The 22,915-nt window shown below is 43.3% G+C and overlaps 1 protein-coding gene across 1 annotated transcript; it reads left to right on the top strand.

Moving 5' to 3' along the window:
• Nucleotides 1-1,323: 1,323 nt before the first annotated feature.
• On the top strand, nt 1,324-21,833 carry DHTKD1 (dehydrogenase E1 and transketolase domain containing 1). The gene is made up of 17 exons (XM_050970086.1): nt 1,324-1,498; nt 3,312-3,467; nt 3,900-4,111; nt 5,741-5,935; nt 6,916-7,185; nt 9,967-10,138; nt 11,713-11,911; nt 12,739-13,051; nt 14,096-14,180; nt 16,008-16,147; nt 16,519-16,669; nt 17,557-17,663; nt 17,942-18,106; nt 18,478-18,560; nt 20,117-20,286; nt 20,803-20,888; nt 21,357-21,833. Exons 1-17 carry the CDS (start codon nt 1,339-1,341, stop codon nt 21,456-21,458), a joined length of 2,766 nt encoding a protein of 921 aa, XP_050826043.1. The 5' UTR covers nt 1,324-1,338; the 3' UTR covers nt 21,459-21,833.
• The last annotated feature ends 1,082 nt before the right edge of the window (nt 21,834-22,915 follow it).

Genomic DNA, 22,915 nt, shown 5'->3' on the forward strand with positions numbered 1-22,915 from the left:
GAAGTGTGAATATCATAAAATCCCAGACCAACTGGAACTGATTCAATTCTGAAATCCAGTTCCACCTGTTCCAAAGGCAAATACCATGGTTTGATTTGGACAAAAAAATGCTCTTTGATTTCCTCATTGTGAAGGCTATAGGAGCTCAACCAAGCCTACGGACAGGGAACTTACCAGTACCCCAGACCTGCATTCACACAAAGTTTGCAGAATCACAGAAAAGTTGAGATTGGAAGGGACATTTCAAGATCGTCTGGTGCAACCCCCTGCCACAGGCAGGGACACCTTCCACTATTCCAGGCTGATCAGAGCTCCATCCAACCTGTCCTTGGACACATCCACAGGTGAGGCATCCACAACTTCCCTGCACAACCTCTTCTGATACCTTACCCTGCTCACAGCATAGAATGTCCTCCTAAAACCTAATCTAAACCTACACTCTCTTGGTTTGAAGCCATTCCTCCTTGTCCTGTCACTACATGCTCTTGTAAAAAATCTGTCTCCCTTCGGGTACTAGAAGGCTGCAATTAAGTCACCAGGAAGCCTTCTCTTCTGCAGGCTGAACAATCCCAATTCCCTCAGCCTTTCCTCATAGGAATGGTGCTCCACCTTTAATCATCTGGGTGGCCTCCTCTGGATTTGCTCCAACATGTCCCTCCTGTGCTGAGGACCCCAGAGCTGGATGCAGCACTGCAGGTGGGCTCTCACCAGCATAGAGTTGGAAGGGACCTCTGGAGATGATCCAGTCCAACACTCCTGCCAAGGCAGGGTCACCTGGAGAAGGTGATGCAGGAACTCATCCAGGTGGGTTGTGAGTGTCTCCATAGAGGGAGACTCCACAACATCCCAGAGCAGCCTGTCCCAGTGCTCTGCCACCCTCAGTGAAAAGTTCTTCCTCATGTTGCAGTGGAACCTCTCGGGTTTTATTTTACAGCCACTGCTCCTAGTCCTATTGCTGGGCACTACTGAAAAGAGTCTGGCACCAACTTCTTGGCACCCACCTTTGAGACATTTATTACATTCATGAAATCTCCTCCCAGTCTTCTCCAGACTGATCAGGCCCAGCTCCCGCAGTCCCTCCTGAGAGGAGAGATGCTCCAGAGGCCTCCTCATGTCTGTGGCTCTGCTGGACCCTCTGCAGCAGCTCCTCGTCTCCCTTGCGCTGAGGAGCCCAGAACTGGGTACAGCACTCCAGATTACCTGGCTGGAGCCCAGAACATCTCGTGCTTTTTCGTTGCGTTCGGCACCGCAGGAGCCCCTGAGGCCCCCGCTGCGGGCGCCGCCCCCGGGGCTCGGGGCGGGTCCGGGGGCGGTGGCGGCGGCGGGGGCAGCGCGGCCATGGCCATGGCGGCCGCGGCGGGGGCTCGGGCCGTACGCTGCGCTCTCTGCCGGGGCGGCCCGAGGCGCTGGTACCGCACCGAGCGCGGCGTCTACGGCTACAAACCGCGGAAGGCGGTGGGCGGGCAGGCGGAGGAGCAGCGCGGCGCCGGCAGAGCAGGTCGGACACCGCCAGGGCCGCGCCGGGCAGAGGGAGCGCGGTGGGGGCTGCCCCGGAGCGGGGCCCGGCGCGGAGCGGGCGCTCTGAGGTGCGGCGTGTGTTGTTCCCGGCGGGGTCGAGCGCGGAGCAGACCCGCTCCGAGAGCTCTTGGCTGTGCTTTCTGCAAGCCTGGTGCGCCTGGCTCCGCTCCATGGGCTGAAGCGGCTGTGAGAGCACCGACTGCTGAAGTTTGCTCAGCGATGGGCTCTCGGAGAGTTCTGCTGCTCGTAGAAGTACCGCTGCCACGCGCCTGTCATTTTCCTTTTGTGTCATGGGGCTTGAACTAGCCGCACTGAGGGTGGTGACACTGACCAGGTTGTCTAGGGAGGTTGTGGACACCCCAACCCTGAGGGTGTTCAAAGCCAGATGGGATTTGAGGAGCCTGGTGTAGCGGGAGATGTCCCTGCCCTCGGCAGGGGGTTGGGACGGGATGGTCTATAAGATGCCTTCCAACCACGTAACATTCTAGGATTCTATTGGAATAATAACCGGATTCCATTATTAACTACAGGTAACTCTCTCCTGTAGCAATCCTGTGTTGCTTTTAGCTCCGTTTTACAGTGCAGAAAGGTGATTTCAAGCAGAAAACTCTTCTAGGTAGGAGTGTGGTATTTGCATTAACTTTACTCTGGCGACTGGTAGGAATTAAACCCTTTGCCCAGGAGCAGGAGTGAAACAAGTTTTTAGCTTCTGGACACCGAGGCTCGTCACAAAGTAGCCTCCTTGTTAATGGTTAACATATTTTTATGTAACATTTTAAAAATTGTTTAAAAACGGCCTCCTTGCTGAGACCATTGTGGGCACTGTTAGCCGTTCAGTTCGTCTGGGTTCTGTCCCTCTGTTGTAGAACCCAGTAGAGAAAAGGAGATGTTTTGAATGGGCTGACAAGTGTCAGAGAAATAACCTTCTGCTATGGTCTGAGAATTGCATTGTTTTGGAAAACAAAAGCCTTCAGACCTGACTACTGTCAGTGCTGCGTTTTTACCAGGATGAAAAACCCCTCCACACTAGGAATGCTTGATCAACTGGTTCATGTCATAAATTTGTAGCAGGTTGTGCTTTCAGTGTTTTATTGTTTGCAGTTCATCGGCCTGGTCTCTGGCTGTGCTCGGTGACAGTAACGTGTGTGTGACCTCTCAGCTGGTCAAGTTCTGCCCATGTCGATAATTTTTACCACATTTGGCTCAGCACATGCTCTTGGCTACTGCAGACAGACTTTGCTGGTTCTTTTTTTTTTTTTTTTGGTTTGGTGGGTTTTTTTTTTTTTTTTTTTTTTTTTTTTTTTTTTTTTTTTTTTTTTTTTTTTTTTTTGAGGTCATGAGACCTGAATTATTGTTAAGACCCAATCCTCCTGTCATTCCAGCAAGGAACAAGGAAGCAGAAGTGATAGGATTGAGTTGGTTTGAGAAATAAGACTCTACACTGGTAATGGGCTGACCTTGACTTGGACATACCTGTTTGTAGTGGTTTTGGTTCACTACTGTTGTGGAGAGATTTGAAGCAAAATGAACTTTGCATATATTTACAGGAACCTAAATTATGAGGGGAAGTGTGGGGGAAATCTAGAGTATACTTGCTTCAAAATTGCTTTGGGGAGCAGTTTGCTGATGGGAGCTGTTGTGGGGTAATAAGGTAGAAATAACTGCATAGAAAAGCTCTCTTTCCAGCTAGAACCTTGATTGTTGCCAGCAGACAAAACATTCCTGTGTTGATGCTGTAAGTGGATTTAATCTGAGCATGTGTCTGATGCTGTTCTGCTTCTTTTTTGTTTTAGTTGACCATGCTCTTGCTCGTTTAATAACTGCCTATGCTGAACATGGGCACAAAGCAGCCAAAATAAACCCACTGTTTGCTGGCCAAGCTGTTATGAACATGGTACCTGAAATCCAAGAGCTGGCTGAAGTTCTTCAGGGTCCTCTCGTTACTACAGGTGAGTCCACAGCCTCATCACTGCAAATTCTCTTCATGAGTGACTTATTGAGGGGATGTGGCCTCTGTGGAAGAGTCAGAAAATTGTTAACTTCAGCATGTCTTGCAGAAATCATAGTGCAGTGAGAGCCTGCCTTCTAGCACCTTCAGAAATCATGAAAATTTGTGCTGGTTCTTACAACTGCTGAGGTTAAACATTAATTTCTTGTGTTACTGTAACATTCTATGATTTACCATAATACTTAACACTGTAGTGAAGGTTTGAAAATACAGGGGTAAAAGTCAAGAATTGTCTTTTCTTGTCTCTCTTAGAGCCTTGCTGCAGCCTTAAACAAAGGAGGGAGGTCTCTCTTATTGCTTTATTTTCTCCAAAGCAGGCCTTAGTGCTTCCCCTCCTCCCCCAAAGTGACTAATAACATTTATTTCCCACCAGGACTTATAAACATGGGAAAAGAGGAGGCTTCTGTAGAGGATGTGATGGCTTATCTTGACCATATATACTGCGGGCATATTTCCATAGAAACAAGCCAACTTCCAACTTTGGAGGAGAGAGAATGGTTTGCTAAAAGGTTTGAAGAGCTAAAGCAAGAAGCATTTACACCTGAAGAGAAAAAGCACTTGTGCAAACTGATGCTGGAGTCCCAGGTACTTTGTTCCCTGTTACTGGATTGTAATAGTTCATGGAGTCTGTCATGGATCCTTTATTATTCTGGACATGATTCATGCAGAAAAAGAACAATCACTGTCCTGAAAGGCTTTGACAGTGGGCAGGAGGAAGAAGTACAAGGTTTTGCCTGAAGCAGTACAATGCAGGAATCTCATTGGAGTTTGTTGCTGAATTAACTTAGCAGCCATTACTGAAATAATGATGCTGTAAACCCATGAATAATCAGTCTTCAAAAGTGACATACTCTTAGATTAATGATCTGACAGCTCATATTAAATGTTACTGATGGGACCACAAGGTTGAGCAGAGCTCTGTGAAAACTTGTGCTCTAGCTTAGCTGTTCTGTGTTTTCCTCTCAGCCTCATGCTGATCTATTTTACTGTACTTAAAGTATGCTGTCCCTCAAGGTTTTGGAAGAACAAATCAGAGTTTGGAAGAACAAATCAGTGCTATATGATAGCACCTCAGGACTGAGGTGCTATCATATAGCACTGGCAGACATGGTGCTTTTCAGCAAGGAGCCTTTGTTCAATGCCTTCTATAAGGAAGTGAAATATTTATGTACTTTTGAAATGTACAGAGAAAATTTATTCCAATACTTCTGTGCTGTGAAAAGTTTTAATTTTTTCCCCTTTTCTTCCCATGTTATCCAGAATGATTGAAAGGTAGAAGAGCAGGATCTGTGAAAGTGTCCCTGTTTCCAGTTTTCCAAGTGGAAGGAGTGTTAAATGTAATATTTACCAATGACTGAACGGAAGTATATGGCCCACTTTGTATTTTTTGTAGCCTCTTTGGCAGTTAGAGGAATTTGATGGTGACACAGGAGGGTGATACTGGGACCCTGATGTGCTCTACTTTAATTTCAGTATGACCAGAACTATACTAAGAGTATATAATTTAACCCTGACAGAAAAGACTGCGTTTATATGTGACCAGTTTTGTATACATTATTCCTTAGAACTGAGTATTGCTCAACTAACAGTTGGTTCAGATCTTTGGGTGTGGCTTAGTCTTCCCTTCTCAGATACAGACGTCATTTGGTTTCTGTCTTCAGTTGTAAAAACTAAAGAAATTTTCAGTGCTTCCAAAACTTGGTCACTTACTAGAGCTTTCTAGGAGGTGAATGGAGTGAAGTGAGAAGAAAATACAGATTCATTTATTTTTCTTCTCCCAAGTATTCTACCTGTGTAATAAGGACTGTGCCTAATGTAAATCAAAATGAAACACTGTTTTGCTAGCACTTTGTATCTCAAGATCATTATGGTTTATACTGTAAAAAACCACCATTCCTAAATTTCCACCTAAAACAGGTAAACAACCAAGGAATTTGTAAATTGATCTGGTGTTAGAATTCTTGAAGCACCTTCCATGTGAGACAGAGAAAGTTTGGTCCTCAATGCAACATTTTTCTGCTTAGAGCTGATATTTTTATAGTCATCATAGCTTCTGGTCTCAGACTGTGTGGGTGGAGAATGAGCTGAGACTTTGCAGGGGTATGCTTATATTTGTATGCCTCAAGGGTATAAACATAAATTATATTTCCATGTTATAAACAGAAGGCTGCTGCTTAAAATAGCCTAATACTGAAGTTGTCCTGTTTTTACCAGGAGTTTGATCACTTCTTGGCCACCAAGTTTGCCACAGTGAAGCGATATGGTGGAGAAGGAGCAGAGAGCATGATGGGCTTCTTCCACGAGCTGTTCAAGATGTGTGCGTACAGCGGGGTCACGGATATCATCATTGGAATGCCTCATCGGGGCAGGCTGAACCTGCTCGCAGGCTTACTTCAGCTTCCTCCTGAGGTAGGTGCCTTGGTTTGAAAACACAGCTGTCTGCTGAAGAAAGCAGGAGCCTCTCTTGAAATGGAAAATGTAAACCCCCTCCCTCTGAATTAGTATAATTTTGAAGTTAAGGGACTCTCAGGCAAAGATGGGGGAGTAGGAATAACAGTTCTTTTATTAGAAAAATTAAAAATAAAAATAAAAATACAGTAATACAAAACAGCACTGACCGAGTCAGAATAGGACCTGACAGCCTGTAGGTCAGGGTGTTGGTAGCAATCTGATTGAATCGTGGCTGCAGTCCTCCTGGAGTGACAAATGTGGTTCTGTTGGAGTGGTGATCCTATAGAAGGGTGGAGTTTTCCTCTGAAGGTCCAGTGGTGGTGTAGGTGGGCCTGGTCTTCCTCTGGGAATCCAGAGGAGAAGAAAGCTGCTCCTCTGGGAATGCAGTGGGAAAAGGCTGTCTGTCGTGTTCCAAATCCCAGATTATATCCAGGTAGGAACTCTTGGCTCCTCCCCCTGCGTGGAACATCTCCCACTGGGATGATGTAATTTTATCAGCCATGCAGTGACACTCAATGGCCCATGAACAGGAGAGATCTCCCTGGAGGATTGGTTGTGGAAGAGATAAAGAAAACTGCCCTACCTCTAACAGATGGCAATAGAATAGACACCTCCAGCTACATCTTGCAGCCTAAGACAGTAAGAGATTTATAATCTCACAGGCAGCTGCCTGGTTTATTTGCAGTAAAATAAACCCCCAAAAGTTTGCCAAAGTTGTAAATGCTGGAGCAGTAAAATGTTACCTGTGTGAGAGTGTTCTCCCTTCCTATAAACACTTCAGTGAACTGTCTGCAGGAGACTGTTAAAAGAACTCTAATGATGGGGTTTATGTCCTGCTACTTAGAAACATCCTTGCAATTTCAGGAGTAGGAGCGAGTTTTTCTTTCAGCCTGTCAGTGAATCGGAAAAGGATTTTAACCAAATCTGTTTCTCTGCAGCTCATGTTCCGCAAGATGCGTGGTTTGAGTGAGTTTCCAGAGAATTCAGCAGCCATTGGGGATGTCCTCTCCCACCTGACATCTTCTGTAGATCTGGACTTTGGCTCCCACAGACCTGTGCATGTCACCTTGCTCCCCAACCCCTCACACTTAGAAGCCATCAACCCAGTGGCTGTGGGCAAGACACGAGCCAGGCAGCAGACTCTGCTCGATGGTGATTACTCCCCAGAGAGTTCTGCACAGCCTGGGGACAAAGTTATTTGCCTGCAGGTATTTTGCTCACATATTGTAAATTATATTTGTAAGACTTGCTGGACTAGAATATGAACAGGAATGTACATAGAAATATCAAACAAAACTGAGTTGATGTCTGTTGTCAAGAGCTGGGATCTCTATGGGGAAGGAGGAGGGCAAGGAAGATTTCCAGGTGGCATTTGTGATGATGCTGGCATTTAAATAATTGCACTTCTGAGATTTCTGAATACTGATTCTGATACCTCCCTTTATTTTAATAATATTCTGCTTGAGAGCCATGTGTGCCTTTCCTCTCTTTTGCATTTAAAGTGCCACTGGAAGCTTTCTTTCAAATTAATGGGTTTGCAGGAGAGCTATCAACAAGGCTGCGAAATGTTCAGGAGGATTTAGAATTTTGTCATGGTACTGTTGCAGACTCTGCTGGAATTACTTTTTACTCCTTGAAATGACTTGTATAGCTGTAGAAGCAGTCCTAAATAGTTCCTTGATAAATTTTCTTCTCTTGCATTGACTTCAATTTGGAGAAGCAAGTGAACTGAACTCTTAACATTTTAAAGCCAGGGTTAAAATCAAGTTGGGCAGAAATGTTCTGTAAAGTCTAACAAACAAGGAGGAAGCTACATGTAGGAGTGAAAACGTATTTCAGTTAAAAAAAATGTTTTGCTTTTTTCTGGAAGGGTGGGGTATTGTGAAAAAGCAGACATGAGAATACAAAATATTCTGGGCATATAAATTGGGGTTCTTAGGTTTTTATTTTAAAAAAAGTCTTTAGACCTTGCAAGTGTAAACTTTTGCTGCTCAATGTGCAGCAAAAAAAAAACAGATGTCTCCGTCTTTCAGTGCAGGTATTTCTTATTTTGAGAAGATACTATTGTTTCTATCTCATAATGGTAGATCTTCACTATATAGTAATGTAAGTACTATGAGTCTTTAAACAACAATTATTCAGGATAAATGGACCCTCCCTATCCAAGAAAAATCTCACTTATGATTGTGGGGGTAAGTGATAGGAAGGACTGCATAGCAGAGAAGAGATACATTTGATTCTGTGCTAACCTCCAAGTTAGTCAACGGATTCAAAGTACTCCTAAAAGGAAGATAATGTATCATCATTACTTGTGATAGTGTCTTTAAGAGGTACACAAGTGAGATTGAAAACAGACAAATTTTTAGTTCCAACTGTTAACTGCTTTCATTCAGCTAATTGAGAAGAAAGAGATGAAAGCAGGCACCTTGTGTTTCAGAATCTTGGTTTGGGAGTTTGTCTTTGAACTTCCTGTGCTTTCTCTTGAGAAATATAAGTGTAGACACTCTGAATTGAGGTTCATACTGGCATTTTTTCTCTTCCTTCACAAGCCTCAGTACCAGAGCTTGAGGGGAGAATGACTAAAGATCAGTTAAGGTGTCATTGTCAGTGGTGAGCTTCATTGTCCAGGGTCTGAAGGTCTTTTAGCTTTTTGCTAATGCAGCCCAGAGAAAAATGTGCCCTAGCAAAAACTGTTTTCATGTTTTTGGTAGAATGAGTAAAATCCTACCTGCATCACAGGAATTGAATCCTCTGTGGTTTGAGATGCATATGAACAGTCTTGTGTAGTTGGATAGTCACTGTCTTCAGGCTTTAATACTTTGGGATGTGCTAAAGGCCATAAAGTTTTCTCAGATGTTTTAGGATCTTCACTCAAATGCTATCACATAGATGAGTAGCCTTCTTAGGCAGCAGAAGAAACCAGGAGGGAAAGGTGAAAACCCAACACTTCTGGAGCAGTGTAGCATGGTTAAGGGATAGAGTAGGGATGCTGGCTTGTCTCTCTTACAGTAGTTACCTTTGTTTTGCTGTGATACCTCTTAAAAATCTTTATTGGAATGGTATAAAAATCCCAGTGCTGCCAGATAACTGGTTGATTGCACCTCTGTTATCTTGGTGTACTTGCAGAAATCTTTTAAAGCTTGAAACCACTATTCCATAGCTAGAAAGCAGAACTGTCATCTGGCTTCAATAAGGAAGTACATCAGTCTGCATAGTGACTTTAATCTGCAAATGACCGAGTCTGCGTTCTGAGGAAACTGTCATCATATTCATCAAAGGAGAACTGTCTCCAATTTCAAAACATTGAAATGTTAGATGGTACTCACTCCAGTACCTCTAGCCTTTGTTGGAAACCTGGCTTGGCTATCACAGTATTCTCCTTTCCCCTTCTGAACTATTTTTTTTTTATTTGCAGCATTTATTTGCTATTGCTATTTAGAAGTGTAACTAAGAACTTAGGTTTTATTTCCTTTTGAAAGTTTTTGGTTTGGAGTGCTTCCATTCAGTTCATTTTCCACTTGTTTTTCTGTTCTTATCTGTTTGGTAAGGTGGAAACAGGCAAAAGTCCCAGTTCCCCAGCATTCAACTTCAGCAAAGGTATAGTGAATGCTGTGGTGAGTGGCTCCCTTTGTTCAGGGGTCAGTGGCTTGCCTCTGACTGCTGCACCTTTGCCATAGCCAGGAAGCTTGCAGTCACCTGGACACTGGTGGGTCAGTTTTAAGAGATTATAGGTCAGTTCCAGGTAGGGATTACAGCAGGCATTCATGTACATATGTTGGCTGCTATGACCTTGTGTTAGTGATAAGGCTGCATAAACTCCCAAGTCATGGAAACAGTGTTCTGAGAGGGATTAAGAAGTGGGTCCAGCTGGAACTGTGTCTGTTCCATGTACCCACTTTAGGAGGTCTTACTTAATGAACTATGGTTTTGATTTTGCTGTTCCTCCAGTGTTTCCTAATAAGACTTTTCCATCTTCTTCCCTGATGTAGGTTCATGGTGATGCTGCTTTCTCTGGGCAAGGGATCGTTCCTGAAACACTGACCCTCTCTAATCTACCACATTTCAGAGTTGGTGGGAGCATCCATTTGATTGTTAATAACCAGCTGGGCTATACCACTCCTCCAGAGCGAGGAAGGTCATCTCTGTACTGCAGTGACATTGGTAGGTAGGGTTGAATCACAAGGAAGATTTCCTGTTGTGTCAGAAAGGATTGTTAACTGCAGTGTAAGCTGTGCAATGGAGTTTTTATAGCAACTGCCTGTCAGCTCTAGGGAGAGATTATTGTAACTCCAGTTTCATGGTAGAGTAGATTTTTAAATATTATTATTATTTTCTCCTACTAGCAACAATTCAGATGCTAAAAGTATGCCTTCCCCTATCTGCTTTATGTCAAAGACTAAATATCAAGGGAAAATCTTGTCACATTTTTACAGGTTGTGATAAAATAATTGCAAGATTTCTGTGAAGTCTTTATAACTCAGTTTCTGTCATATTATTGACAGCTTTTGAAAAGGTATTGCAATGGAGTATATAACAGATCTATTTTAAATATATCTTGTTAAATTTCATTAAAATCATCTGTGTGTTTTCTGAGCAAGATTTTTACATCAGATACTCCTCCATTTTTTCCTGTTCTGTTTGTTGTCATGTGAGCCTGTTGGGCTTTCACTTTAAAGATGAAGCTCAAGACCTTTCTATGCCTGAACTGGAAGCTTTGTTTTGGACTAATCTTTCTTAGTGATAAACAGAGGTATTACCAGGAAGATCAGAGACTTAGTAGTTAGTTATCTTGTATATGTCTCCAATAAGTAAAAATACACTTTTGTGTGCTTTTGACCTAACATCAAGTGCTTGTCTTACGGTTTCATCAAACCAAACAAGTAGATTCATTAAATCTGGTAAGCTAGATAGCATATGTTATTACTGTTTTCCTTGGGCTGTTTTTTTGTTATGGATTGGTTTTGTTTGGGTTTATTTTTTGCCTCCATCCTTAGTTTTCCTTTGTTCTTACCTGTCAGTGAGGAGGGGCTGTTATGTAGTTGAGCTTTAATATTTTGCTAGGGAGGAAAACTTGGCATGAGCCAGGAATGGCTGAAGTATCTTAGCTTCCAGAATTTGGGCAGATAAAGTACAAAAGGAGCACTGTTGCTTGCAGCCAAATTGTCATACAGGAGAGGGTGTTAAGATATTGAAATTTTACAGTGTTGTCTTTAATGAAGAGATTTTTCTGCCTGGAGGAGCAGTGGATAGAATGATACTCCCTACTAATAAGGGAGAAAGTTGCTTTTGGCTTGTATGAATTCATAGTAGAGACAGCTTAGGATAAGAAGGAAATAAAACTCAATTTCTTTTTGAAAGAGAAGCAATCAAGTAGTTCTCTCCCAGTTCCTGTACACTACCAGATTAATGTGATGCAGGAGTTCTCTCCTAGCTCCTGTGCACTACCAGATTAATGTGATGCAGGAGCTGTATATAGAAAGTCCTCTGGGAACAAAGTGTTCATAAAGAAGTTGTGCTCAAACTGACAAATACAACAGGTTGGGCTAATTGCAGGTTCTCTCAGGCAAGACTCCTTTCCTTACCCCAGCTCTCATCACAAAGAACATCTTTTTTGGATTTGTTTTTAATATACTTACTTCCCATGGGTTGTCTGTAGTTTCAGCAGAGCAGGTGTGTGTGTGCTTTCTTTGGAAGGGGTTGGGTGTCATTGCTGCTGTGTTTGAATCCCTGGGCAGGTAAAATCGTTGGATGTGCAGTTATCCATGTGAACGGGGATGATCCTGAGGAAGTTGTCCGTGCCACACGACTGGCTGTGGAGTACCAGCGCCACTTCCGCAGGGACGTCATTGTGGACTTGCTGTGCTACAGACAGTGGGGCCACAATGAGCTTGATGAGCCCTTCTTCACCAACCCCAGCATGTACAAAATCATCAGGTAAGGGTCGCACCACCAAAATATGTCTGCACCACCTCAAGTCTGCTGTGCAACAGAAGCTTCTGTGTGAGATCCTTTGACGTATCCACTGGTCTTTATGTAAGGTGCAGCTGGACTGTCAGCAGCCCTTGACTACAGTGTGAGTCTAATAATAAGATGTTAATGAGCAAACATTACTGTTGGCTGTTGAATATGTGGCTTGGTGCTTTTTGGAGAACAATCTTGGACATAGCTCTTGGATTTCAAATTTGTGACCACTGGTAATCAGAGGGCAAAGCTGCCTTCTGTGTGCCAAGGGGAAGTGTGCATACTGTGGGAGAATGGGCAGGAAGCCAGTGTGATGCTTGTCTTGTCTTTGCCTGGTCCTGCTGCTTCCAGTGGGGACTCATCTTTATCAGCATTTAAATGTATTCAGATTCCATCCTTATCCCAAAAGAAAAGCACACAAAAATTCACTTGCCAGTGAATTCTGGTATTTTAGGTGAAGAGTTTATGGAATGGTTGCCTTGATTCTCTCCAATGTGCAAATCCTACTGTGAGTTTCTCTGAAGAAAATATGCATGGTAGCACAGAGGGGGTTTTGACTTGTTTTTTAACCTGTAACTGCCAACTATAGCACTTTCACTTTTTTAATAAAGGGCTATAAAACTATTATATTTTTGAAAATGCCAGGAAATTAAACTTCATGCAAATAAATATAATGCACCAGAACACCATTTATATGATTTTTCCATGGTACCTGACTGTAGTAAGGTGGTATTTCCTTGTTCTCCTGTGACACTGCTTTTAGGCTGAATATCTGTGTGATTTGATTCCCTCCCTGGCAGGTCCCGTAAGAGTATCCCGGACACGTACGCAGAACACCTCATGGCTGCTGGGCTCATGACTGAGGCTGAAGTGGCTGAGATAAAGACCACGTGCTATTCCAAGCTGAATGATCACCTTGCCAACATGACTTCATACAGCCCACCCCCTACCAACCTGCAGGCTCACTGGAAAGGCCTTGTGGAGCCTTCTGCCACAATCACCACCTGGGACACGGGCATGCCTGTGCCTCTGCTGCAGTTCATTGGGGCCAAGTCTGTGGAGGTGCCTGAAGAGCTCCAGATGCACAGCCATCTCCTGAAGACCTATGCTCAGGTGAGTAGAGCATCATGATACTTTTGATGCCATGGCTCAAACCTGTTACAGGATTGCCAGTTACAAAAAACAGCATGGTATTCTCTAGGAAAAACAGCTCACTCTGTTTCAAGGCTGAGATGATGCCATTTTTCCTCCAGTTTTGAAGAAAGATTTTTTTTCCCCCAGGTCTGACCATGTACTTTAGTTTGTTATTTCAACAATATTTTATTGCAATGAAGAAAAAAGCTTATAGAAAATACAGTTTATTAGTCTTACAAATAGAAAGAAACTGTTATGATAACTTACTAACATTTATACAGTTGGTAATTAGAATGAGTGCTTTGTAAAGAAGTGACTCAGGAACCTGGCAATAGTGTTCCTGAGTCTAAAACCAATAGTGAGTGTTTTATTATTTTTATATATAAACACTACACAACATGTGGCCTAGTTTGACAGTCTGGGTTTGATAGCTCCTAAGCTGGTGTTTGGTTTGGATCAGTTTGGGGTTTGTGAATGTTTCCCTTTGATGGATGATGAGTGTGTGCAGGTGTCTGCTTGGCAGCCAGAGAGAGACTGTGAGTATTTCAAAAGACTGATGTTTTGATTTCCCAGCCCAAGGCAAGAACTCCACAGCTCAGTTTGATCATTCTTCTGCATTCTGCAGGCCAGAACAGGGAAGAGTTCTGGAGACTGAAATACTTACACCTGGTATCTTTCATCACTGCTAACCAGACAGAGCAGAAGTCTGTCAAGACTACACTCTGTGCTGTGCTAAGATTTTAAATATTTTCCGACTAGGATTATTTAATCAGTGCAGTTTGTTGACTGGGAGGTGAACACATGGATCACCTATGGTTCTGTGTTCCTCAGGCAACCTTCTTTAGGAGGTGCTGAAATAAGAATCGGTGTTTTAATGCAGCCTAAGCTGGCTGCAGGAATATAGCATTTCTTTCTTGTGGTTTTTTTTTTATAGGTTCTAATATTAGTCTGTGCCACCAAAAAAGCTGCAGATGGAAAAAGACAAAATAGTGATTTTTTTCTTCTTCTGTTTTTTTTGCTTAGTCAAGAGTTCAAAAAATGGAGGAAGGAAAAAAGCTGGACTGGGCAACAGCTGAAACTTTAGCATTTGGTTCTCTGCTGAGCCAAGGTAAGAGGCAACTAGACAGGAGACAGTAAAATATTTTTGCTTTAATGTCAATAAAGGATAACATTAGATTTCTTAGGTGTTTCTAAACACCTAAGAAATTTATAAATTTGACAATTTGCATGGTCTAAGAGAAGGTAAGTATGAATCCTCTGTGTCACTAATATTTGTAGACTGAGTCTTAAATATCTTCCAAGAACTGTAGTTCCCTCTTGTCCGTGGTTTGAAAGGGAAATGAAGTTTTTGTGATGGTGTGGGCAATCCATCAGTGTTGCAGAATTTAATATTGGCACCTGGTTTGTCCACCTGAGGTGCAGGATACGCTCTGAGAACACAGGGGTTAAAGCTATGATCTCCAGGGGCTTCTCTTGGATCCGCTAGATGAGCAAGACCCCCCCCCCTTCCCATATCTGGCTGGGCAGGGGGGATTCGGAGCCATGTGGCCGAGGAGAGAGTAAGCCAGCCTGGCCCAAGATAAAAGAGAACTTCAAAAGGTTCAAGCATCCATCCTCCATTCCCCCCCCCCCCCCCCCCCCCCCCCGGAGAGGGAGATAGAGAGACAGAGCCGGTGCCTGTGATAGTGGCCCGCGTGAAAGTAGGGGAGTGCCAGCAGGAGACAAGCGTGGAAGTTGACGAAGTAGAAACCTGCAGCGAGCCTGGGACTTTTAACCCCTCCAAAGAAGATTAGACCCTTGCAAACGCTGAGTCTTCCTGAGTGGATAAGAATTTGAGAAGCATTTTGATATTAGAAGATGTTGAAGAAAAATTTCTAAGTGAGGGAGATATAGAGTAGCTTAGTCTAACCTTTATTGTGTAGCCACACAGAACCACGAGTGTTTCTGTGCCACGAGATGCGTTCTAGGGGGAGGCGTGGGCTCAGAGCCAAGAAGGTTCAAGTAATTAGAGGATGGAACAGAGACACGTGTGAAGGAGGGTGTGGTAGTGCCCTCCACTTCAAAGAATAAAAGACGAAGAATACGATCTCTGTTCAAGAGACCCCTCGGCCCCTAGAGTGAAATTGGGGGGGACAAGTGTCCCAGAAAAGAGAAGACTGTGCTCCCTTTTAGAACTAGTCAAAGTATCCTTCAATGAAAAACCCCAGAAGCTCTCTGACCATGTGCAGTGGTGAGAGCACTGTACATGGAAGGCGTGTGGGCGCAAGAGAGACTTCTCTCTCCTCAAGAGACTGAGAATCGACGGCTGAAGATAGCAAGAATTCCGAAATTTTAGTGGGGGGAGGCGAAGTATTTTGAGGTTAATTCACTTATGTTCTATTGTGTTTTTTGTTTCTTTCTTTGTAGTTTAAGTTAAAATGCTTTTTTTTCCTTTTACCTTAAGTTAGACTGCTTTACTCTGTCCTCTGCGCTCATACGCACATAGTGCCAGGGAAGTAGGTGTTCTCGGGGAGCACTATATTGTGCCAGCTTAAACCCTGACACCTCTCACTCCCCAAAAACATTTGTGCATAGAGCTGAGCACAAGCAGTGCAGCTGACATCAGTGTGCCTCCCAAGTACTTTGTGTGCTTTATGCTATTATTTCTTCTCCCTCCTCTCTAGCCTGAATTCAAATCTCCATTTACATATGATACAGAATGCACATTTTTTTTTGCAGTTTGCTTCAGTAAATTGAACCATTTTACCCAAAATAATGTCAGAGCATCTGTGTGTTTGACAGTTGGAGCTGTTGCTGGTTAAGAATTGCATCTCAGATTTGATGTTGCTGATAAGGGGAAATCCAAAAAGAGATATCACAAGAGATAAAATTATGTCCTGCATGTTTTCTTTTCACATAACTTGCTGATCTGGTGTTGTATTTATTGCTTGGCAAGGGTTTAATATCCGACTAAGTGGACAAGATGTTGGCAGAGGAACCTTCAGCCAACGACACGCGATGTTGGTTTGCCAAGAGACAGATGATACCTACATTCCTCTGAATCACATGTCCCCAGACCAGAAGGGTTTCCTAGAGGTAGGTTCTGTAGCCCACAAGACCACCTTCTTCAAATTGTACTGAAACAATGCATTTTTTAAAGCTGTTGAGACATATGTAGGTCTAGTGTATGTTCTGGCAAACCCCAGATACAGGGACATAAAAACAGTCAGGGCATCCCTATTCTTTGTCATTATAAATTACAACTTTGACAAGGGTGTTTGCTTTTCCTTGAGAGATCAAATGTTATTCTTTTCCTCTCAGTGCCTTCATTCAAAAGCAAAAAATCAGTGCCTATCAATTGCCTTTAGGAGTATGTGTTGTCAGCACTGTTTGTCTGGTTCCGATGCTTCTTAACCCTTCGTTGTCTTTTTCCTCATCCACCTCTCCCAACAATTTCCTTTTGTTAGGTGAGTAACAGTCCCTTGTCTGAAGAAGCTGTGCTTGGTTTTGAATATGGAATGAGTATTGAGAACCCTAAGTTACTGCCAATTTGGGAAGCTCAATTTGGAGACTTCTTTAATGGAGCTCAGATAATATTTGACACTTTCATCTCTGGAGGTGAGTGTACAAGGAACTAATATATTTAAGAATTAATCATTTTTAGAAAATCCTTCCTCTTTCAAGTAAAAGGACAACATGTTGTGCAAATAATTGTTTTCTCAAGGAGTCCTATGAGCTTGCATTTGAGTTCCTGACTTCTGTGCAGCTTTTCTCTAAAGACAGTACATCTGAAATGAAAGAATACTTGGCAGAATAGAGTCCTTACAAAAGGACAATTAATTATACTAAAAGCCTTTCTTACCCCACATGTATTTTACTGTGTGTATATATGCCTGGTACCTTTACAGGCTGTACCTTTCCTTTGTGAAGCATCTGAAAAATTCCTGAAGCAATAGAGAAGGAAAATAGTGATTATTTAAAAGAAACAAAAAGCCCCACAATACTTTACTAAGTTTGACTCTAACACGTTTTTTGAGTGTTCAGATATAAAACCTCTGTAGTCAGAGATGGAAATTCAGAGGCACTCTTATCCCACCCAAATTCTGGATTTGATTGTAGTCTCTTGTATAGTGCAGGAGGTTTGACAGAGCTCAGGGGAATGAGCACTGCTGTGTTAACCAGGATTGGTTCACAGGATGCTGCTGGGATCACACCTGCAGAGATGAAGTTTTAAAATTTCACTGTGTCATGTGTTCCATGTGGAGACTTGGGTCTTCTGGGAGCCCAGAGCTACCTGATGATTTCAGAAAATTCAGATCACCTAACGTGTTATTTCACTGTAAGGAATCTCAGGGCAAAATGCAAGCAGCATGTTTCAGACTTGTCTTTAATGACCTGGACATTGGTTATTCTTTTTCCTGAGCAGTATGTGCAAAGGAATACGTTCTGTGGCTTTATGTTCTGTGGAAATCATCCTTTCCTTCCTCCTCATTCTGTGTTTCTAGGTGAGGCTAAATGGCTTCTGCAGAGTGGGATAGTAATTCTTCTTCCCCATGGCTATGATGGTGCAGGCCCTGAGCACTCGTCCTGCCGGATGGAACGGTTCCTACAGGTACCCCCACAGCTCCAGGGTCACACAGCCCAGCACAGCACTGGCAGTCAGTGCTCTGCCAGCTGGGCTGCAGTAGGCTCCAAGGAGGCACTTCAGACACAATCTTACCAGTTCAGTGCTAAACCCATTTCTTCTCTGAAGTTGTTCCTCTCTTGAATTTGGATATTTACTAATCTGTTCCTGTACAGGTCAGTGTGCCTCGTGTGCCTGGATTCTTTCTTGCATTTTAGTCTCACTGCTTGCATTTGACAAGGTACTGCTGTGTTCCCCCTGTACAGATGTGTGACAGCTCAGAAGAGGGTGTTGATGGTGACCAGGTCAACATGTCAGTTGTGCATCCCACCACCCCAGCACAGTATTTCCATTTACTCCGGAGGCAAATGATCCGAAACTTCAGGAAACCTCTCATTGTTGCTTCTCCCAAAGTGTTACTCAGGCTTCCAGTAAGCAGAAAATGTCCTTCCTCTTTATTTTTTTTTTTCCTCTTTATCCTCTTTTGTGTTTCTTCCCTTTTTTTTCTCTCTGTGTTCTCTGATTGCTGTTTTGGGGTCAAATCAGTGGAATTTTGCCTGTTTGGGGCCAAACAGATTGAGGATTAAAGCTGGGTGGAGGTGAGCTAGAAGTAGGGTTCATTCCTGGCCTGATGATGTTCTTGGGAAGCTTATCATCTCACTTTTCACTGGGAATAGGAATATGAGGGAGAGGGAAGACTCTGTATTTTGTACTTACCAAACCCTGTCTCAGTATTCTTTCTGACTCTGGCCTGACGGAAAAGCAGCAAGGTTTGGTAACTTCCAACTCTTCCCCCATGTAGGCTGCTGTATCAAGTTTTGAAGAAATGGCCTCAGGGACAACATTCAAGCCTGTCATTGGTGACTCCTCAGTAGATCCTAAAAGGTAGCTCTGCTTTCTTAGAGGAGAAGCTCAAAAGAGATGTCCTGTCCCTTTCTCCTACCCAACAGCTCAAATTTGAAGCGATATGAAAGAGGCGACTTTGAGGGGAAAATTTTTTATGATAAGCGACTGTGGTTAGTTTTACTTCCTCTCCTTTTCCTTTGGTAACTGTTGGTAGTAACCACATCTGTCTGCAAAGCAGTGAAGTGTTTAGGCTGTCACCCCTTGGCCTCACAGGGAGTTTGTGACTGTAGTTACCAGCCTGATGGGGCCTATTCTGCACCATGTCCATTAGCTGGCAGTCAGTGGAGCAGCTGTGACGTGAATCATAGAATCATAGATTTGTTAACTTGGAAAAGACCCTTAAGATCATTAAGTCCAACCTTAGCCCAGTACTGCCAAGTCCACCACTAAACCATGTCCCAAGTGTCACATCTGGACATTTAAATACCTCCAAGATGGTGACTCCACCACTGCCTTGGGAGGCCTGTTTGAGTGCTTGACCCTTTCAGTGAAGAAATTTTCTTAGAGTCCAATCTAAACTTCCTCTGATGCAACTTGAAGCTGTTTCCTCTTATCCTATTGTGTGTTACCTGAGAGAAGAGACAAACTCCCACCTGGCTATGACCTGTCAGGGGGTTGTAGAGAGTGAAAAGGCACCTCCTGAGCCTCCTTTTCCCCAGGCTGAGGCCCTCACAGGACTTGTGCTCCAAACCTTTCACCAGCTCCATTCCCTTCTCTGGATGGGCTCCAGCTCCTTAATGTCTTCTTGTCATGACTGGCCCAAAACTGAATCCAGAATTTTTGTTCTGGGGCTGGAATGCCTGAGCTGATGAGGTGGGGCAATAACAAAGTGTGTGTACATCTCTCTACTTTCAGATGTTACAGTGAATCCTGTTCACAACGACCAATTCAGCCTTAATATTTTTTCTCCTGATCTGCTGCTTGCCCCAGTAGTACCCAAGTCTGAGCCTCCCTTCTCTTCACTTCCTGACCCCCAGTCAGAAGGCTGGAAGTACCTTAGCATCTTGGGTTTTTTAAGTTGAATGGTGAGGCACAAAGGGTGTAGTTTATCTCATTGCTTTTTCCAGTAAGATTAGGCAGCCAAGACCTCTGTGATTGCAGGAGGGTGTGGTGTCTCTCCAGCAGGCAGTCCTGCTCTGGCATGGCAGAGAATTGTTCTCTGGAGGGACTTCTCTCCCTCTGGTTTATTTTTTACAGAGAGTGCAGAGATGACTAGCTTTGACTGGGTGTTTCATTTTTAATAGTCAGACCTTAGAGAGATCAATCCCATTGTAAGGTAACTGTCCCAGAATTACTGAAGAAACAGGACCTCTGGCATACTTTCCTCAAAGGTTAGTTTGCCAACTGTTGGAGGGAATGGGAGGGAAGGGAAGGCAAGGAAGAGAAAAGATGGTCTAGGGAAGCAATTTAGCTCTGTGAAGTTGTCTTTGAAGTTTGACTGGTTTTTTTTTTTGGTTGGGAGTGTTCTTCCAAGCTGTTCTGCATCAAATTTCTGTAAAACACTAAACTTGGAAACATTTTTTTATTTTTTTTAGTGTCACCCAAGTGGTGCTGTGTTCTGGAAAGCATTACTATGCTCTGGTGAAGCAAAGAGAAACACTGGGAGAAAAGCAGCACAGCACAGCTATTCTGAGACTTGAAGAGCTCTGTCCTTTCCCTCTGGAAGCTCTACAGCAAGAGTTGAGCAAGTACAGCCATGCAAAAGGTCAGCCAAGCTTCAACCTTTGTGTTTCTGGTCTCTTTGAAGTGCTGAACTAAATCTGTTGCCTTTTAAGATGAAGAGCTGTAGTGGCTTTTTCCTCTTTGTTCTCCCCCTCATACATCCAAGTGTTTCTGGAGTGGGATGTTTCAGAAATGTTTATCACTTGTGTTAAAAGAACTCTTTTCTCTGCTATTGTTAGCTTCCAAGAAGCAGCATGAAAATCAGAGCAAACCATTTGAGATATTTTTTGCATTGGTCTTTGCAGTCCAGTCCTTTTAGTAGCTTTTGAAAACAGCAGTAGAAAAGCAGAATATACACACAGTATACCCTAATGGTGGACATACTTTGGGTTTGAATTCAGTTCTGAGCTGCAAGGGAATGAAGTCTGGCATGCCTTCATTTCAAAGGTAACGCCAAGACAAAAAAACTAGAGGTGCTACAAAAACAAAAAACTGTTTTTCTTTCTCTGCTGAAAAGATAAATATGTATGTTTGTTATGTACCCTTATCCTTCCTTTAGTCTTCATCTGGAGTCAGGAAGAACCACAGAACATGGGTCCATGGTCCTTTGTGTCTCCACGGTTTGAAAAGCAGCTGGGGCTTAAGGTAAGATGTCCCCAGGGTGTTTCCTCTTTAAAATTAAGTTTGAAGTTCTCCTTGAATTCAAAATTTTATGGTGCTTGACAAAAAACCTAATCTCGATTCCTAAACCAAATGTGTGTTCTAATTTCAGCTACTTCTGCTCTTTATAGCACCATTGGTGAAGAGCAGAACTGGAGCTTTATTTTACATGGTGTTCAAAGTAGACAGGATAATGAAAGACCCCAAGTAGGGGAGTAGGAGGAGAATGCAAAGGTGCCATTTGCTCTGGCCGATCATGCACTGTAAAGTCCTTGGAGCCATGGTCTTTAGGAGATGGGGAATAACTTCCTGCATTACTTGCAGCTGGGACTGCCCAGTTATCTGACAGCAGATATCACTGTTGCATCAGGCCCTTGAGATGTGATTCTGTCCTTAATAATTTCTGTCCTTAATATTCTGTCATTAATAATTTCCCCACAACTCACATTTCAGCTCCGTCTTGTGAGCAGACCTCCTCTACCAGCCCCAGCAGTTGGCATTGGAACCCTTCACAACAAGCAGCAGGAAGATGTTCTGACCCACACTTTTATCTAAGTTTTCAATGATGCACTGCTCCTGATGTCAGTCATGTTTAGTGCCTCCTCCTGTGAAGAACAAAGCCAGATCAATTTTTTCATGTTGGGGAATACCTAACAATGAGAAGTGCCTGTTACTCCTGATACTTCTTTTTCTCTTATACAATTTTTTACAAAATGTCTTTATAAAGTTAAAAATCCAGTCCAGGGGACAGATTAGTGAGGTGACCGTGGAATACCTTAAATCATGCTGCTTATTTGCACTTGACAGTTTTCTGGGATGGTGTGTGTGTGGAAACAGGTTCTGTTTCTTCTCTTTCTACAGAAATGTTAGTACTGCTTGATCAAATAAATGCTTCCCCATGCCTGGGAATGAGCCATTTCTATAGCAGAATGTTGTGGATTATCTCTTTTTTCTTTCCTTGAGGACCAGGAATGCAATCTGTTGTCGCTGTTGGTGCTCTTCTCAGTGTATGAGTTGTTAAAGCAGGATTTCCATTGGGGGGACTATGCAGGATGGCTCCTGAAGGCTTCAGGCACCACTGTTTTTCTCACCCAAGGGTGAGAAATCCCAAGGAATGGTTTCAGCCCAGCTATCATCTGGAGAAAGGAAAGAAATCAGTCTTTATTGAGAAACAAAGGATAAAGGACCAAAACATTGAGGTTAAGTGGGAGACAAATGAAACCAAGTGGAAGACAGGCATCCCAGGCTGACCCCAGTGTTGACTGCCTCGCAGCAGTGTTCCCACCACCACAGGATTTCTGCCAGCATCTTTCCTTTCCTGGTTTCATGGTGAAGTTGGCATCTCCTTGCTCTTCTCAGTTACCTGGGCAAGCAATGCTTAAGTAATCCAAGCTCACTGTGAGCCAGAGACATTTCTGGAAAGAAACAAGTGGGGTTTAACCAGACCCAGCACTTGCAGATGGAAAGTCATGGTAGGTGAGAAAAAGCAGATCACAGGCAGGGTGTGCATTCACTTGGGGAGACAGCTCCCAAAATCATCTCTGAAGCCTGCTTTAGTATTTCATCCTAGTTAATTGACATACTCATTCATTAACTCCATATGACCCAGAAGTTACCTCTGTTCTATGATGTTTCACATCACTGCTTTAGCACATCCATCACAGCCACATGAAGTCATGTTTCTCCCACTTTGCTCCTGCAAACTGCACAACCTCCTGCACATCCTGAACAGCTTTATCTAATCAAGGCATATTCTGCTTTAAATTTCTGCTGATAACTAGAAAAAGGAGGCTGAAGAGTAGCGTTGCTTTGGCTGCAGCTGTAGCCAAGGAAGTTGTAGAGTGCAATCACCAGCCTTGACTGTGCACTGATGATTACATAAACCCACAGTTTTAGTGCACACAAGGGAAGAACAGACCCCATATTTTGAGTTTCACGTGGCCCAAACCTGACCTTGTTACACACCATTCCCTCACAGGCTGTGCAGGTTTGGTTATCCAACCAAATAAAGG

Source organism: Serinus canaria, chromosome 1A (genome assembly GCF_022539315.1).
Source record: "Serinus canaria isolate serCan28SL12 chromosome 1A, serCan2020, whole genome shotgun sequence".
NCBI classification, from domain to species: domain Eukaryota; kingdom Metazoa; phylum Chordata; class Aves; order Passeriformes; family Fringillidae; genus Serinus; species Serinus canaria.